This window comes from Nicotiana tabacum, chromosome 4, assembly GCF_000715075.1.
Source record: "Nicotiana tabacum cultivar K326 chromosome 4, ASM71507v2, whole genome shotgun sequence".
Taxonomy (NCBI): domain Eukaryota; kingdom Viridiplantae; phylum Streptophyta; class Magnoliopsida; order Solanales; family Solanaceae; genus Nicotiana; species Nicotiana tabacum.
This window is the reverse complement of record NC_134083.1, coordinates 45,342,139-45,359,326: the sequence shown is the minus strand read 5'-3', so window position 1 is coordinate 45,359,326 and position 17,188 is coordinate 45,342,139. Positions and strand designations below refer to the sequence as shown.

The 17,188-nt window shown below is 39.1% G+C and overlaps 1 protein-coding gene across 1 annotated transcript; it reads left to right on the top strand.

Moving 5' to 3' along the window:
• The first annotated feature begins 1,889 nt into the window (after window positions 1–1,889).
• LOC107780559 (protein PLASTID TRANSCRIPTIONALLY ACTIVE 10) lies at window positions 1,890–16,054 on the top strand. The gene is made up of 12 exons (XM_075251763.1): window positions 1,890–2,699; window positions 2,996–3,055; window positions 3,164–3,193; window positions 3,990–4,063; window positions 4,162–4,243; window positions 4,949–5,022; window positions 5,191–5,257; window positions 5,407–5,499; window positions 6,366–6,542; window positions 6,611–6,661; window positions 7,384–7,535; window positions 15,432–16,054. Exons 1-12 carry the CDS (start codon window positions 1,956–1,958, stop codon window positions 15,868–15,870), a joined length of 2,043 nt encoding a protein of 680 aa, XP_075107864.1. The 5' UTR covers window positions 1,890–1,955; the 3' UTR covers window positions 15,871–16,054.
• Window positions 16,055–17,188: the final 1,134 nt, after the last annotated feature.

Below are 17,188 nucleotides of genomic sequence, written 5' to 3'. Positions count from 1 at the left end.
GATGTTTGATTTATTGAATTAAAAATGAATATACGGGGATAAAATATAGAGTATGTGTTTGATTTTACACAAGTGTAGATGAATTTATACATATTTTTATTTTTAATTTTAACCTTGATCTTCTTAAATGATTTCGGAAGAAGAGTTTTGAAGTTGTCTTATGATTATTTTATCTTGAGATAGCTTACTTTGACACGTAAAGTGCAATATAAGAATAATATCAAAATAATGCTATAAATAATCTCGGAATTATTATACCCGAATAAACAATTCAACCAAACACATAATAAAATGATAAATATATTTGCAATGTATAGAATATAGGGTTATACAAGAACATCTCTTGCAACCAATTTGCAACAGATCTCTTGTAACACTATCCAATAATATACCTTTTTTAATTTCAATCATGGGCTATCATCCCTTTCTTTTGCTATCTTAAAATAAAAATTAAATAAGCATTTTTTCAAACTTAAAAAACAAGAAGAAGAAGTGAAAAAGTGATAAGATATTCTTAAATTAACTAATCTCCATTGGTTTCAACAAAATTATGGTATTCATAACTGATGCATGTGATTATTGTTACCCCACTTGCCAGTAATTAAGTCTTTGAAGGAGCATAGACATGGCCTCCTCCCTAACTTGTACGCAGTAATAATAATAATAATAATAATAATAATAATAATAATAATAATAATAATAATAATAATAATAATAATAATAAGGAAAAAGGCCCAAAAATGACTTTGTGGTATTCGAAATGGATCAATTATAACCCCGTTTAAATTTGAGTCCAAAAATAACCCTGCCGTTATAAAATGGGTCTAATAATGCCCCTGTGTTATTCAAAATGGATCAATTATAACCCTCATTTAAATTTGAGCTCACTAATGACCCTCCCGCTAAAGAATGAGTCTAATACTGCTATTTTCCACAGTCAGTAATGATTAGGGGTGTAAATGAATATTTAAAAATCGACTAAATCGACATAATCGTACCGTGCCGAACCGATTTTTAGGTTTTTTTTAATAAAACCGTATGTTTTTATATAAATCTATAACTGTACCGATAATTATGGTAGATTTTTTATTTTATAAAAATAAACCGAAAAAATATTGAACCGTCAAATTTAAAAAAAAGATTTTGCAAAATTTTTTTTTTTTTTTAAAACTAATGCATATGTAGTCCACTTCTTTAGGAGAGTTTTTTTTTCAGTTTAAAAAAAAAAAAAAATTCCAGTTTTTACAAAAAAAATACTTTAAAAAAACTGAAAAGACTTAAAAATATATATTTTGCAAATTCCTTTCTTTTTCTAGTTTTTACAGAATATATATTTTTCAGTTTTTAAAAGTATTTTTAAAAACATATTTTGTTTTCCAGTTTTTACAAAAGCAAATACTTTAAAAAAACTGAAAAGACTTAAAAATATATATTTTGCAAATATTGAACCGTACGGTTCAATATTTTTTCAGTTTATTTTTATAAAATAAAAAATCTACCATAATTATCGATACAGTTATAGATTTATATAAAAACATACGGTTTTATTAAAAAAAACCTAAAAATCGGTTCGGCACGGTACGATTATGTCGGTTTAGTCGGTTCTAAAATATTCATTTGCACCCTTAATCATTATTGACTGAGGGAAATAGCAGTATTAGATCCATTCTTTAATGACAGGGTCATTAGTGAGCTCAAATTTAAATGGGGGTTATAATTGATCTATTTTGAATAATACAAAGGCATTATCAGACCTATTTTATAATGACAGAGTCATTTTTGGACTCAAATTTAAACGAGGTTATAATTGATGCATTTCGAATACCACAAATTCATTTTTGGACCTTTTTCTCTAATAATAAAGAAATTGAACAAACCAACTTTATCTATACAAAAACAAAGCAATCTAGATTCTAGGGGAGGGAGGCATTCCAATCTCCCGCTATCGCCTGAAGATGCAAACTCTTCAAAGCTCTTCTTTGTTCTTCACATTCCCATCTTCTAAAACCCTCCTTAAACCCCAATCTTCAAAATTCAGTTCTTTTTCTTTATTCCCCTCTTCTTTATCCAAGCCTTCCCGACCTCTTACACTTCACTGTTTCAGTTCAGATGAATTCCCAGTAGGTGATGACGACGCATTTCTCGAAGCATTTGGGCCCAAGGAGAAAGAATCCGAAGAAGAAGCCCGTCGCAAAAACTGGGTCGACCGTGGTTGGGCTCCATGGGAAGAAATCCTTTCACCTGAAGCTAATTTCGCCCGAAAATCTCTCAACGAAGGAGAAGAAGTCGCCCTTCAATCACCTGAAGCTATTGAAGCTTTTAAAATGCTTAGCCCAAACTACCGAAAAAAGAAAATTTCAGATATGGGTATAACGGAAGATGAGTATTACGCTAAGCAATTTGAGATTAAAGGTGAAATTCCTGAGCCTTTGAGTACTATGTGGGCTGGGCCTTTAGTGGTTCGTCATGTACCGCCTAGGGACTGGCCGCCGAGGGGGTGGGAGGTTGATAAGAAGGAATTGGAGTTCATTAGGGAAACCCATAAGCTGCAGTCAGTGAGAGTGGACTATGATAAAGTGGAGGAAATGGTGAAAATGGAGACTGATGATATGGGGTTGGACCGGTATAAGATGTTTCTGAAGCAGTACAATGAGTGGGTTGCTGCTAATAAAGATAGATTGGAAAAAGAATCTTATAAGGTAATACAGGGTTATTTGTATCCGTTAATGAGGTTTTATGTTAATGTTAGGCTATTAATGCATTGCTGAAGTCTTTAATTCTTGCTGTGCTATCACAAATACTGTATTTAGAGGTAGCATGTATTGGTGTTCAAGACTGCAACTAGCTTTTATCTTTAACATTGAGTTAATTTTTTTGATGTAAAGTTTTATCTTTTTTACGCGCTTCACTTTTGTCTGAAAAAATGCTGAAAAAAGAATGTATTTTTGGATCATCAATATCTACTACTTACGTGCAATTTGTGATGTCTGTGCAGTATGACCAGGATTATTATCCTGGGAGGAGAAAAAGGGGAAAGGATTACCAAGATGGAATGGTATGATAGTGTTGCATTTCCTATTGCTGTTGAATATTTTTGCTCTTTATTTTGGGTTAGTGATGTATGTTTTTGTCATAACTTTTCCCCCTATTCATTTGTTTGCAGTATGAACTCCCGTTTTACTACCCAGGACAAGTAAGTTGCTTTCCTTTCCCTTTCTCTGATGATAATACCGTGAATCTTACTTTTGACTATTAGGAACTCTGTTTTCATACATCTCGATGGATGAATATGAAAATTTGTGCAGTTATTGAAGAGATTACGAAGTGCTTTAGCCATATTTTACTTTTAAAAGTCTGAGCGGGATAATCCTGATAAAAAAATTGTTTGAGCAGGATAATTTGATTCTTGTATATTTTTATTCAACCAAACGAGCTTAATGGTATTGTAGTCTGTAGTTCCACCTTTTTTCTCTTTTGTCTTTTGGTTCTTTTATGTTTCTCCCTGTAGTTTCTATCATCTTTGAGTAGTTTCTCCTACAGTTTGGCGGTAAAAATAAACATGTATGCACTTTTGAAGAGAAATGATAGAACATTATCTTCTAATTTTACTTTTAGCCACATTTTTTTTGCCGGTATCCCATGCTACCCCTTTTTGTCAAAGTTTGATACGATCCTTTGTTATCTATAGGTGCACATTCATTTTCTCTCTAGTTTTAATTACTAGAGCAATTTGACATGCATTTTCAACGTCTTTGTAATATGTAAACTGTAAATTTATGTCTCACACAAAATCTAGGAAACTGTAAATTAACACAAAACTAAAACCTCATCGAGGATTAGTGTTATCCATTTCAGATTGTTAGGACATAGAGCTACTTTTTGTAATAGGTCTTGCATTGCTCAATTCAATTGGAAATTATATCAATTTATTAATCATTGCGACACATGAGTTTTAAAGAAAGGCAAGCTTATAGGAAGTCTTTTTTCAGATTTGTGCAGGTAAGGTGACAGCTATACATCTTTATCAAGGAGCATTTGTTGACATTGGAGGTGTTCATGATGGGTAAGCTTGTTCATATGACCTGTATAACAAAATTCCGGACGTATAGATGAAAACTTCAGATTATTGTGTTTGATGATTCCTTTGTCAATGCATTTCAGGTGGGTGCCAATAAAGCGAAATGACTGGTATTGGATCCGCCATCACATAAAAGTTGGTATGCATGTCATAGTTGAAATTCTGGTGAGTGATGCTTAATATAATCTGAATTTCTGTACATCAAAGAACAACATCCGAGTTTCTAGTCAATATCATATCATTTGACTAGCAAGTCACTTGGGCTACAAGAGTATATTACACTATTCTGCTGAGAATCATGCTCCATTATGCACTTATCATCAGTTATCTTGTTGGTTTTTGGCTTCTCAATGAACTTGGAATTAAGTGTATTAGTTAAACACCAGATTGCAGATTTAGCCTATCTTCATATGTATTCAGAGGTTATAGGAATCGATACATTGATTGCCATGCATTATTGAGAAAATCTGACAGATTTAGGGGCCAGTAGGAGCCTTATTTCTGGGATGTCATTCAATATACACAATTATATTACGCATGTGTATGAGTTTAGGTTACAAGACATATAGCTGCTGTTAGTTTGGCTGTCTCGGAAAAAAAGCACGTAGCCCAATCAGTTTTTTGGTTCATTTGCGCTTATTCTTACCTTCTTTCTTTTAACCATCTTCATGAAATTGAGATAATTTTCTGGAATTCTGTGATAAAGTACAAAGGCAGGACATCTGATCTTGTATGCTCATGTAAAAACTTATGTATATCTTGTAGTTTCACTTCTCCTTTCTGGTTCACAACTATTTTCATATTTAAGATGCTTGAGACACTCTCAATTATGGTGGATTGATGCCTTAATATTTTTTTGTTCCTTTTCAGGCTAAACGCGATCCTTACAGGTTTCGGTTCCCTATTGAGATGCGCTTTATTGATCCTAACATAGATCACCTAATGTATGTAGATTTGCAAATCTTAATTTTCTGGTTTTTAAGTGCATTTATGATCTTTCTAAGACATTCATTTCCCAAATTTCGTCAGTGTTCATACTATGCTTCCAGAAACACATAGATGCTGCTTTGGGTCATATATTCTGACACTAACAGAGAGAGTTATGATTGCAGCTTTAATAGATTTGATTTTGCGCCTATATTTCACCGTGATGAGGATACAAATCTAGATGAATTGCGCGTAAGTACCATTTTATTTTGGCCGACTTTTGTATTTCCTATTAATGGTCCTATTATATGATGCCTGATTTGGTTCATATTTCGTAGGATGTTGGATTCACTTTATCTTCTATATTATGATTTTTCTGTCTGTCTCATTTCACTTCATAGCGTGACTGTGGAAGACAACCTCTTCCTAGAAAAGACCCTGGAGTCAAAGTCGAAGAAGAACCACTATTATCAAATCACCCCTACGTGGACAAGGTATGCCTCTTTGTTTAAGCATTTATACAGCTTTGAATGCTGGAGCTTAGTTCTGCATGAGCTCTTCAAACCTAAGTTGCTCCGACACGGCAGTTTAGGTGCCGTACCCGTGTCGACACGACACTGGTATGGGTGTGGATATGGGATCTGTACTGGATCTGGTCAAACAATTTTGGGTACTTTGAACACGACGGACGGAAAAGTTCGAGATGATATACAATTTGATTCTCGAAATCAGAACCACAACTAGGTAAATTTGAAGAAATAGCATACCTTATCTAGGAAATCAATCCTTTACTTATCTACAACTTGAGAATAAAAAAGAAATCCACACTTTACAAGCTATATGCAAGTATTCCACAAAATTTCTCATAATTTAGAGATTATTTTATTTTTTTATTTTTTTGAATTGTTTTTTGCCGGATCCCTGTACCTGTATCAGTACTAGGATCTGTATCCCATCTTAGAATTTACATCTCGAAATATCCGACCTCTAGATCCACACCCGTGGCGGACACCCGCACCCATGTCCAAGCAACTTAGCTTCAAACTAGTTACGTTTAAATAGCCATTGCTATATGTCTATATACCTATAATAGCCATAAAATTCTGCTTAAGCTTCTTTTGACAACTTTAACTAAGTTGTTCACTAAAATCTCCTTTGAAGTTGCTATGTGTTGTATGAATGTGCTTAAAAATGGATCAAACTGATCAATGTTAACCCCCTTTACTGAAGTAATTGATCCGTGTCTTCATATTTTTAAACTGCTGACCCCAAAATTTATCTCTTAGCAACATGCGTATTGGAGCACCTTAGATCATCTCAGCTAACAAGTCGTGATTAACATTTCTATCTTATTCTGCAGTTATGGCAAATCCATAATGCTGAACAAATGATTCTGGATGACATGGAGGCAAATCCTGTTAAATATAAAGGCAAAAACTTGACAGAGTTAACTGATGATGAAGATTTTGATGAAGAAAATCGCATTGAATACTCCAAAGCTTATTATAAGAAAGCGTTGCTTCCTAAAATGATTACGGTGAGCAGCTTATCAAGTCGTTTTTCTATGTTTCATGCATCTATCTGACAAGATTGTAACTTCTGCAGAAAGTCAGTGTAAAAGAGCTTGACTTGGAAGCTGCATTTGCCGAGCGTCAGGTTTGAGATAATATTAGTTACTTTGTTGTGACTAGTGATACCACTGTTATTACGTTTAGGGATGAATTAGTCGATTTTGAGATTGAAATCAGGTGCTTATGAATCTAGCCTTTGACAATAAAATTAGAGACTTAGAAGTTACATGATACACTTGTTTAAAGAAAGAAAAAGAGATAAACTACATAATACATGCTACAATTTTGAACCTTTTGAGAACCTGTTAAAGAAAATTTAAAGAATCTCAATCTAATGTCTGACCTTGGGAAGAGAACTTTTGTGGAGAGCAGGAATATTCATTACTGGTATATTACATGCCATATTTAAAGTAAACATCTGCGGTGTACAAGCAGGGTAGACTGAATTGTCTAATTCATTACAATGAGTAATCAGCTTTTAGTAATGTAGAGTTCAACAATGGTTTATATATCTTGGGGATAAGTATAGACAAAAAATGATAATCATATAGGCTCCTTTGGGTTAGAATACAGGATGACTCAGTCCTGCTAAAAGTTTCAATTTCAAAAGAGCCTGCATTTGTTGTTAACTTATTAAAGAAAATTTTCTGTACAGATGATGTGGAGCAACACATATACATGAGAAAATTTCTGCTTATCGTTTCCTTTGTTCACTTAAAAGGTTTTTTGTATCTAAAAAATTTCTTCTTAAAGGCATCTAATGACAAGATATGTCCTCTTTGTGTGGCTTTTGTTATTGTAATGCAGCACCATAATAAACTAAGAATGGAAGCACAAGAACGAGGAGAGGTGTACAAAATTCCCAAGCTGAGACGAAACATTGAAATGGATGAATATGACTTTATCCATTGGCGTCGGTCCCTTGAGGAAAGAGAGGCTATGTTAAGAGATATAAGCTGGTATTCCCACTGGCCTTTCTCCCCTAACTTAACAGTGCCAGGAAAACCTTTCCCCACAACACCAACCCCCTGGAATGAAGAGAATAATTTGTTTTTGTTAAGTGTCTCGCGTTGTTTGAGGGATGGGCTGTTTGTGGCAATCCTCACCTCATGAGCTAGAATTTGGGATTGAGTTAGGCCCAAGGTCGAGCCAAGACCCATCCCAACTCTTGGTTTACCCAATTGTGGACCCCCATGTTACATTGTCTATGCCCCAAATGTCCAGTCTTGGCGTGCGAGGGGGTGATAAGTGTTCCACATTGGTTGAGGGATGGATTGTTCTCTCCTTATATAATCTTGGGCAATCCTCACCTCATGATCTAGCTTTTGAGGTTGAGTTAGGCCCAAGGTCCATTTTCTTCACAGTTTTATTATGCAATTGACATTCATATATAATACTTCCTCCGTTTCAATTTTGATGATGTAGTTTGACTTGGCACAAAGTTTAAGAAGAAAAAAAAGATTTGAAATATGTGGTCCTAAAAGCTTAAGGGGTAAAAGCTTTGTGGGGCTATGACGTTTGTGGCTATAAAAACTTCTCATTAAGGGTAAAGTGAGTAAAATGAAAAGCTTAAAGTTAAATTGTTTCCAAATATAAAAATGTGTCATTCTTTTTGGAACGGACTAATAAGGAAAGTGTGTCATTTAAATTGAAATGGAGGGAGTACTAATTTCTCTACTGAAAGATTTGTTTACCTTCTCGGTTGGTTTTTGTTCAAACCTGAATTGCCTCATCATGTCTAACTTGTGGGGTTTTATCTGTATCGTGTTAATTTACAGAGCTTAGTAGCATCACTAAAGGTGCGGCGGTTGGATCTGGATATAAGATTGGAGACTGAGTGATAATTGATGCTTTAGTTATCTCAAGAATTCTTCAGATTCGTTTATGAATACCCAATACTCCAGTAGTCAGTTACTAAAAGTTTTGCTAACTCTAGTTTGTCTTAAAAGACAAACAATGGATATTTTGGTTCGTACAACTGACCTCAACTAGTTTGTGATTGCGGTGTAGTTGGTCAGTGAGTTAACATGTCATGGTGTATGCAGTGCACGAGTCACATTATACTGTCATGTTTTACCTACCTTTTAAAAGGCTGCCAACAAAGTATGGACACGGTGGTCAGCCTATACACAAAAGAATGACTGTCAACACATAAAAGTCAGAATGGTCGTATAAGGACATGTGCACCGCCCCGCCGTCACACTTATTAATTTTCAGCAATTCCAACGACAGCGTGGCTTGTCCGAGCCCAAATCTCGGACTACCATCAGTGGGAAAACATTTGGGGCCACACAAAAATCATGAGATGCCATCAGAAGGCACCTTTGGCAGAAAGTCAGCAGACCAAGAGACAAGCAGCCGAAAGTGGGAAGGCATCTTTGACCTTCTTGGCTATGGTTGACAGCAGGATCCCTCAAAGTCTGCCTTTCCAGCTTTCCATGCTGGAATAGCCTTACCAGCCCTGCCAACCACCCCCTTTGTATAGCCATTTTAGTTTCTATAAATAGGCTTTATACTCATTCTTTGTAAGCATCAGATATTGCATAATACAACAGAAAATTGGCACTTGCCTCCCAAATTCGAGTCTCTTTCTTTCATAGCTTTCTTGCTTGTTTCGTGTGATTGCCATCGCTTTAGCACGATTGTGCTATTTATTGTCTAAGGGCTGAAGCTAAGTAGCGGTCAGGCTAACTTCGCTGCCCTCGCCGAACCCTCAGAAAAATGATTCGGCGACACATGTCACCGGAGCCTAGGTGCATGGCTAAGAACTCACATCGCAACATAGACGAAACCCAGATCAAAGAGAACCTAGAACCACAGAGGTATGGGTCGAAAGCGCGACAAAAGTAAGGCCAGAGACGCATCTCCACCTGATAGCGAGTTGCTGCCCTACGATGGACCGGAACCTTCCGAAGCTACATCCCTCGATGATAGAGTTGAGTTGGTAGAAAAGGGTCTGAAGGCCGTACACCGTCGTATTTCCGCTGCCGAAAACAATATCTGTTCACTTGAGTCAGTTGCCCTTGATGGACTTGGAGAAGTCAAAGGGAACGTTCAGGAGCAAGATGAAGGGCTAACCAACCTTGAACTCAAGCTCACTGAGGCTTTGTCTGCCTTACAGGCAGAAGTTGAAACTTTAAAATTGCGTCTAGAGGAGACAGCAGGAACCACTGGGCGAGGTCCCATCACTGTCCGAGAAACACATATTGAGGCTCCTAAACCCAAAGAATTTCGGGGTGAAAGAAGCGCTCAAGACATGGAAAACTTCTTGTGCCAGCTCGATGCTTATTTCGAACATGTAAGCATTACCAACGATGTTGCCAAAATCCGAACGACAGCCATGTACCTAGCAGAAACTGCCATACTTTGGTGGCGCAGGAAGAAGGCAGATATGGAGAAAGGAACGTGCTTCATTGACACTTGGAAGCAGTTCAAAGAGGAGCTAAAACGACAGTTTTATCCTCAAAACGTTGTGCACGAGGCTCGCCGACAGTTGAGGGAGCTTAGGCAAACATCCTCCATCCGTGAGTACTTGAGGGATTTCACAAAACTCACCCTTCAGATCCCCAACTTGACCAGTGAGGATCTATTGTTCCATTTCTTGGATGGCTTGCAGCATTGGGCCAAACAAGAATTGCAAAGGCGATAGATCGACAACGTCGATGAGGCTATTGTAGTAGCCGAATCATTGTTAGATTTCCGGACCGGAGCGTCTAAGGGAAATAACAATCAGAGCCAAGCTGTTGCTGCTCCAAAGACGGACACCCACCGAGGCAAAGGCAAATTTGTTCCCCGTCGGAACAACGATAACAGAGGCAACCGCAACCACTCTTCTAATTACCGCAAGGATTATGATGAGAAGAGAAAAGGAGGCGCACATAAGGCTGCTCAGCGAGATGTTTGCTATCTTTGCGGAGACCCTTCTCATGCTGCTCGAAATTGCCCTACAATGAACAAATTAGGAGCAATTGTTGCAGCCCACCAGTAGCAAGGACAAACTGCTGCGCCTACTGACAAGCAACCCGATGAGCGAAGAGCATCAGCTGATGGTGCAGGACAAGGGAAGAACAAGGCCGTAGGCTTGTTCAATCATATGGCCTTGATAAACCATATGACCATTGCCGCTGTTGCTGCCCAACCGCCTCGTGTGAGGCCCCGTGAATCATTATTTGTCGATGCCAAGTTAAACGGCAAAGACGTGCGCATCATGGTGGACACAGGTGCGACACATAATTTTGTGACAGAGGAACGAGCTAGGGAGCTTGGACTTGTCTTTATATCCAGCGACACGCTGATGAAGACCGTCAATGCCCTTCCCACTACCGTTCATGGCTTTGCTCCTAACGTACACATTGCTTTAGGAGGCTGGCAGGGATTGACGGACTTCACCGTTGCTCCTATGGACGTCTTTGACATCATACTGGGATTGGACTTTTGGTACGAGATCAACGCACTTATTGCACCACGTATCAACCGGCTTCACATAAGCGATCCCGGAGGCTCGTGTATTGTGCCCCTTGTTCGGGTACCACAAACTGGAATGCATCTGTCAGCGATGCAACTTGTGAAAGGTTTCAAGAAAGGGGAACCAACATTTCTTGCAACCTTGACGGGAATTGTTGAGAATTCCCTTGAGGCAGTAGCATTGCCTCCCTGCATTGAGCAAGTCCTTGATGATAATAAGGACGTGATGCCGGAAGAACTTCCCAAACAATTGCCACCACGAAGGGAAGTTGATCATCAGATCGAGCTGGTTCCAGGGGCAAAGCCACCTGCCATGTCGCCTTATCGCATGGCGCCCCCAGAATTAGAGGAATTGAGGAAGCAACTCAAGGAGTTGCTAGAGGCTAGCCACATACGACCATCCAAGGCACCTTACGGAGCTCCTGTCTTATTTCAGAAGAAGTAGGGTACCATGCGCTTATGGATTGATTATAGGGCCCTTAACAAGGTCACTGTGAAGAATAAGTACCCTATCCCTCTCATTGCTGATTTATTTGACCGCTTGGGGTAGGCTAAGGTGTTCACCAAGATGGATTTGAGGAAAGGTTACTATCAAGTTCGGATTGCCGACGGAGACGAGCCTAAGACAACTTGTGTTACACGCTATGGGGCTTTTGAATGGTTGGTAATGCCATTCAGTTTGACCAACGCTCCTGCAACCTTCTGCACTTTGATGAACAAACTATTCCATCCTTTCTTGGATCAGTTCGTTGTCATCTATTTAGATGATATTGTGGTTTACAGCAACAATATGAAAGACCATGCGGAACACCTTCGCAAGGTATTGAAGGTACTAAGGGAAAATGATCTGTGCGTAAAACGTGAAAAATGCAGCTTCGCACAGCCCATAGTACAATTCCTCGGGTATACAATCAGCCATGGGGAAATCCGGATGGATAAGGACAATGTGGAAGCTATCCAGGACTGGGAAGCTCCAACAAAGGTACCAGAACTTCGGTCCTTTCTCGGCTTAGCCAACTATTATCGGAGATTCATCTTCGGCTACTCGGCTATTGCATCCCCCCTCACTGACTTGCTGAAGAAAGACAGAGAGTGGTTATGGAGCGATATCTGCCAGGAGGCATTCGAGAAACTCAAGGCAGCAATCACCAAGGAACCCGTATTTGCACTGCCTGATTTCTCGAAAGTTTTTGAAGTCCAGACTGATGCGTCTCTACTGATGCAAGAGGGCCATCCTATAGCCTTTGAGAGTCGAAAGCTTAACGACGCTGAGAGGCGTTACACGGTCCAAGAGAAAGAAATGACTGTTGTAGTCCACTGCCTAAGGACTTGGCGTCATTACTTGTTGGGGGTACATTTTGTTGTCAAAACTGACAACGTTGCAACAAGCTACTTCCAAACACAGAAGAAGCTATCTGCCAAGCAGGCCCGTTGGCAAGATTTCTTGGATGAATTCGACTACACCCTGGAATATAAACCGGGGAAAGCTAATGTAGTTGCCGATGCTTTGAGTCGCAAGACAGTACTGGCAACTATGGTTAACTCAGCAAGTAGTGGCATCATCAAGACCATCAAAGAGAGCATGCAACATGACTCAGTGGCGAAACAGCTTCTTGCCTTGGCCAGTCAAGGCAAAACTCAGAGATTTTGGGAAGAAGATGGTCTCTTGTACACCACTGGAAAAAGAGTTTACGTGCCCAAATAGGCAAATCTCAGGCGTACTCTGCTGAAAGAAGGTCATGACTCTGCTTGGGCAGGTCATCCAGGGCAAAAACGCACATTGGCCCTGATTGAGTCTTCTTATTATTGGCCTCGGATGCGGGACGACATCGAGGTATATGTACGCACCTGTCTAGTTTGTCAACAAGACAAGGTGGAATCCAAGCTTCCTGGGGGTTTACTTGAGCCGCTGCCAGTTGCGGCGAAGCCATGGGACAGCATAACCATGGACTTCATCACTTGTTTGCCAAATTCAGAAGGATTCGGCACCATTATGGTGGTTGTCGATAGATTCACCAAGTATGCAACATTTTCGGCCACCACTGCCGGTTGCAAAGCTAAAGAGGCAGCACGTATATTCTTGAGGGACATCGTAAAATATTGGGGCGTGCCTAAGCACATCATAAGCGATCGAGACCCTCGTTTCACCAGCGCATTCTGGAAAGAATTGTTCAGCTTGTTGGGAACTCAACTGCACTTCTCAACAAGTTTCCATCCGCAAACAGATGGACAAACGGAAAGGATTAATGCCTTGCTCGAATGCTATCTGAGGCATTATGTCAGCGCCAATCAAAGAGATTGGGCTAAGCTACTGGATATAGCCCAATTCTCTTACAATTTGCAACGCAACGAGGCGACTTGGAGTCCCTTTGAGCTTGCAACCGGGCAACAGCCCAACACTCCTCAATCATTGCCCGCCAACGTCGGATTGAAAAATCCAGGGGCTTATCACATGGCCAAGTTTTGGGAGGAACAAGCCGATCTAGCCAGGTCATATCTTGACAAGGCTGCCCGCAAAATGAAGAAATTTGCGGACCGGAAGCGTCGTCCAGTCAGCTATAGGCTTGGAGACAGGGTCATGGTGAAATTGAATCCACGGCAGTTCAAATCACTGCGAGGCGTACATCATAGTCTGATTCGCCGATATGAGAGCCCATTCGAAATTGTTGCCAAAGTGGGTATAATATCTTACCGACTGAACATGCCGCGTCATCTGAAAATCTATCCAGTCTTCCATGCTAGCCAATTGAAACCATATTTCGAAGACATGGAAGACAAGGATCGGGCGCAGTCCAGCCGAAGCCAAATTTTTGCTACTCCACCAGCAACAGACAAGCAAGTGGAAGCCATCATAGACCATCAGTTGGTCCGTGGAAAAGGATGGGGCAATTCGAGCGCACAGTTCCTTGTTCACTGGAAAGGAACTTCGCCAGAGGAGGCATCATGGGAGAAGTACGAAGATTTGTGGCAGTTCAGGGAACAAGTCCACAATTATCTTCAGTTGTGTGGCATCGGGGTCGTCGCCATTTCAAGTGGGGGAGAGTGCACCGCCCCGACGTCACACCTATTAATTTTCAGCAATTCCAGCGACGGCGTGACTTGTCCGAGCCCAAATCTCGGACTGCCATCAGTGGGAAAATTCTTGGGGCCACACAAAAATCATGAGATGCCATCAGAAGGCACCTTTGGCAGAAAGTCAGCAGACCAAGAGACAAGCAGCCGAAAGTGGGAAGGCATCTTTGACCTTCTGGGTCATGGTTGACAGCAGAATCCCTCAAAGTCTGCCTTTCCAACTTTCCATGCTGGAATGCACCAGGCTGCTGGAACAACCTTACCAGCCCTGCCAACCACCCCCTTTGTATAGCCATTTTAGTTTCTATAAATAGGCTTTATACTCATTCTTTGTAAGCATCAGATATTGCATAATACAACAGAAAATTGGCACTTGCCTCCCAAATTCGAGTCTCTTTCTTTCATAGCTTTCTTGCTTGTTTCGTGTGATTGCCATCGCTTTAGCACGATTGTGCTATTTATTGTCTAAGGGCTGAAGCTAAGTAGCGGTCAGGCTAACTTCGCTGCCCTCGCCGAACCCTCAGAAAAATGATTCGGCGACACATGTCACTCATTAACGGAGTCTGCAATAACCAGGGATTGGATGACTAAAGTTCTAATTTTCTCCTTTGTTCACTGGATTGTTATTGCAAGACGTTGTACAATTTTCTAAAATGCAATTGCTTACAGTCTGTTTTTGATGTTATCATGGTAAGAGTATTTGAAGGGATAATAATAAGCTACCAGCAAAGTCCCAGACATAACCTACCTAGAGAAAATAGAAGACAGAATAGAAGTAATTTACACGAATAACGTGTATATTAAAAAATTGAATTGATGTCTGGTCAAAGAGTTGAAAGCATTTAGTGTTAATATGACGTTCTCTTTAAATGAGAATATTTGACTACCTGATCTACTGCCATTGATGTCAATGTTACCTATTATGTCTTACAGCTCTTTTGCTGTTTCTTATTTTACTAGTATCTCATCTACACCCAAGTGGCACAAATAAATTTCATGTTAAATGAGTCATAGAATGGTTCACCTGTTCAGTTTGATCAGTGATTGGTTATATAGCTTTGTAGCCATTTATGTCCTTGATGTATTAAATGTTTACACATGAGGGTCCGTAGCATTATAGATTATATGGACTCTGACTGACATGTCTTTTTTATTTTTTCATCTGCTTTAAAACAATGGTTGTGTTTCTCCGAGCTGTCTTTTTTTTTTTTCTCATCTACGTTAGTAACATTTAAAGAGATCCAACTTTGTCTCTCTGATGTGAAAAGTCAATCTCTAAACTTAGTTTTTGATTGTGTACTTGCTTGATGCTCTTGCAGTCGCCGAGCACTTGGGCTTCCACTGGAAGAGCCCGGTAGGTATGTGGATCCAAGTGCTTTTGGAAAGGATCAGTATGATCCTGATAGTCCCTTGTATAGATATGACTACTGGGGTGAGCCAAAGAACTCAGAGAAGAGCAAGCAGGAGCGAATGACGGATGTTCACAATAAATCTATTGTTGGTAAAGGTACTGTTTGGTATGAAATGGCATATGAAGATGCCGTCAAGGTTCGGATGCAGATGGAGGCTCAAGGAATAGTGCGGGAATTGTATGATGAAGATTCTGACAGCGATGAAGTTGGTACAGATGATGACGATGATGATGAAGAAGACTTTGATTACAGCATCCTTGGCGACCCAAGTGCGAATGTATCCAACCAACCTTACGTCAATGGGACTGAATCTCGGCTATCAGATGAAGGAATGTTTGAGGATTAGTCACAGATAAAGTAGACTGATAGCAACAACACTGTATTAGTATTTGTACAGTTAGGGACTTCATGAAAACGGAGGCAATAGGTGAGCTTACTCATTCTTACTGAAAAACGGGCTGTTATAGTGTTGTCATCAAGAAAGATGCACTTGTTGCTGTCAATAGAAAATCAAACAATTTTGTCTTCAATTACAGCCTTGTTGGTTTCGTTAAGAGCCATTTTTCTGGGAGGTGGAATAATATAATCTCAAGTTTGATGAGGTAAGGTGGGATATCTTGTATTAAGACTGAGGGATAAATTTATACCGTCAACCAAACATGGTATAAATTTAATCTCACCTTATGCCGCGTACGAAACAACCACTAATGGGTTATAAGGATAAATTTACACCATCAATCAAACATGATATAAATTTAATCTCACACCTTATTCCACCTCATGCCGCATACCAAACAACCCCTAATGGGTTATCTTGTAAGCTATCATGTAGCTGTGTGGTACTGTTCCCAGGTTTTGAGCTACAGTTGAAGCTAATAACATGAGTAGATATATAGCTAAAATAACTAATGCTTAGCTGGAGTTTTTATTTGTGTGGGAGAAGAAAAAGAACAATGATTTGTAAGCCTGGCTTCTCTTAGCTCGTCCTATAGCATTATCTAAAGTACTAAGAAGAAATTAGGATGTTTTTTACATATTGGATCTAGAAAACTCAGATTGTGTTAAATGAAAGTCAGTCTTAGTAAAACAAAGTAAATCACTCTGTCTTTTTAGATCAACAAGTATTTATTCTTCATTTTCTGTCTTGTGTGGCGAATTTGATTAAAAACTTAAGGCATTCAAGAGTTGGAGCTAACACCGATAAAAACCAAGACACCTTGAATTTAAGGAGATTAATAATCGAATATTCTCCTCTAAACACATTTGACTAGCAATAGTAGAGTGCATTTTCAATTTTCATTAACAACTTGTTTGGATGGTTGTTACATATTGTATTGTATCGTATTATTACTTTAAATATAATATTTGTTTTGATTGTTACTTAAATTTTATTGTATCGTATCTTTAAATTCATGATTATGTAATGACGAAAAGTGCCACTTTATGACACATCGTTTCCTTGCTTTTTTCTCTCATCTTGCTCTTCCTTATTATTAAATAATCATATTTTATTCTTTACCCTATTCTTTTTATATAATAGACGTAATAACAATCCAAACAAAAGTTGTAATGAAACACCTAATTTGCTGGAGCCGCAAGCATTAACAATCAACCAATACTAATTAAGTACGTCTCATCTCCATATTAGCTGGGTGTGGGTCACA

What these genes read in the sequence shown, in the direction of transcription:
- LOC107780559 (XM_075251763.1), top strand. Translation starts at nt 1,956, where the DNA reads ATGCAAACTCTTCAAAGCTCTTCTTTGTTCTTCACATTCCCATCTTCT. An exon ending in TGGAAAAAGAATCTTATAAG is followed by an intron (nt 2,700 to 2,995) that starts GTAATACAGGGT and finishes ATGTCTGTGCAG; the next exon opens with TATGACCAGGATTATTATCC. An exon ending in TGCTTCCTAAAATGATTACG is followed by an intron (nt 6,543 to 6,610) that starts GTGAGCAGCTTA and finishes TAACTTCTGCAG; the next exon opens with AAAGTCAGTGTAAAAGAGCT.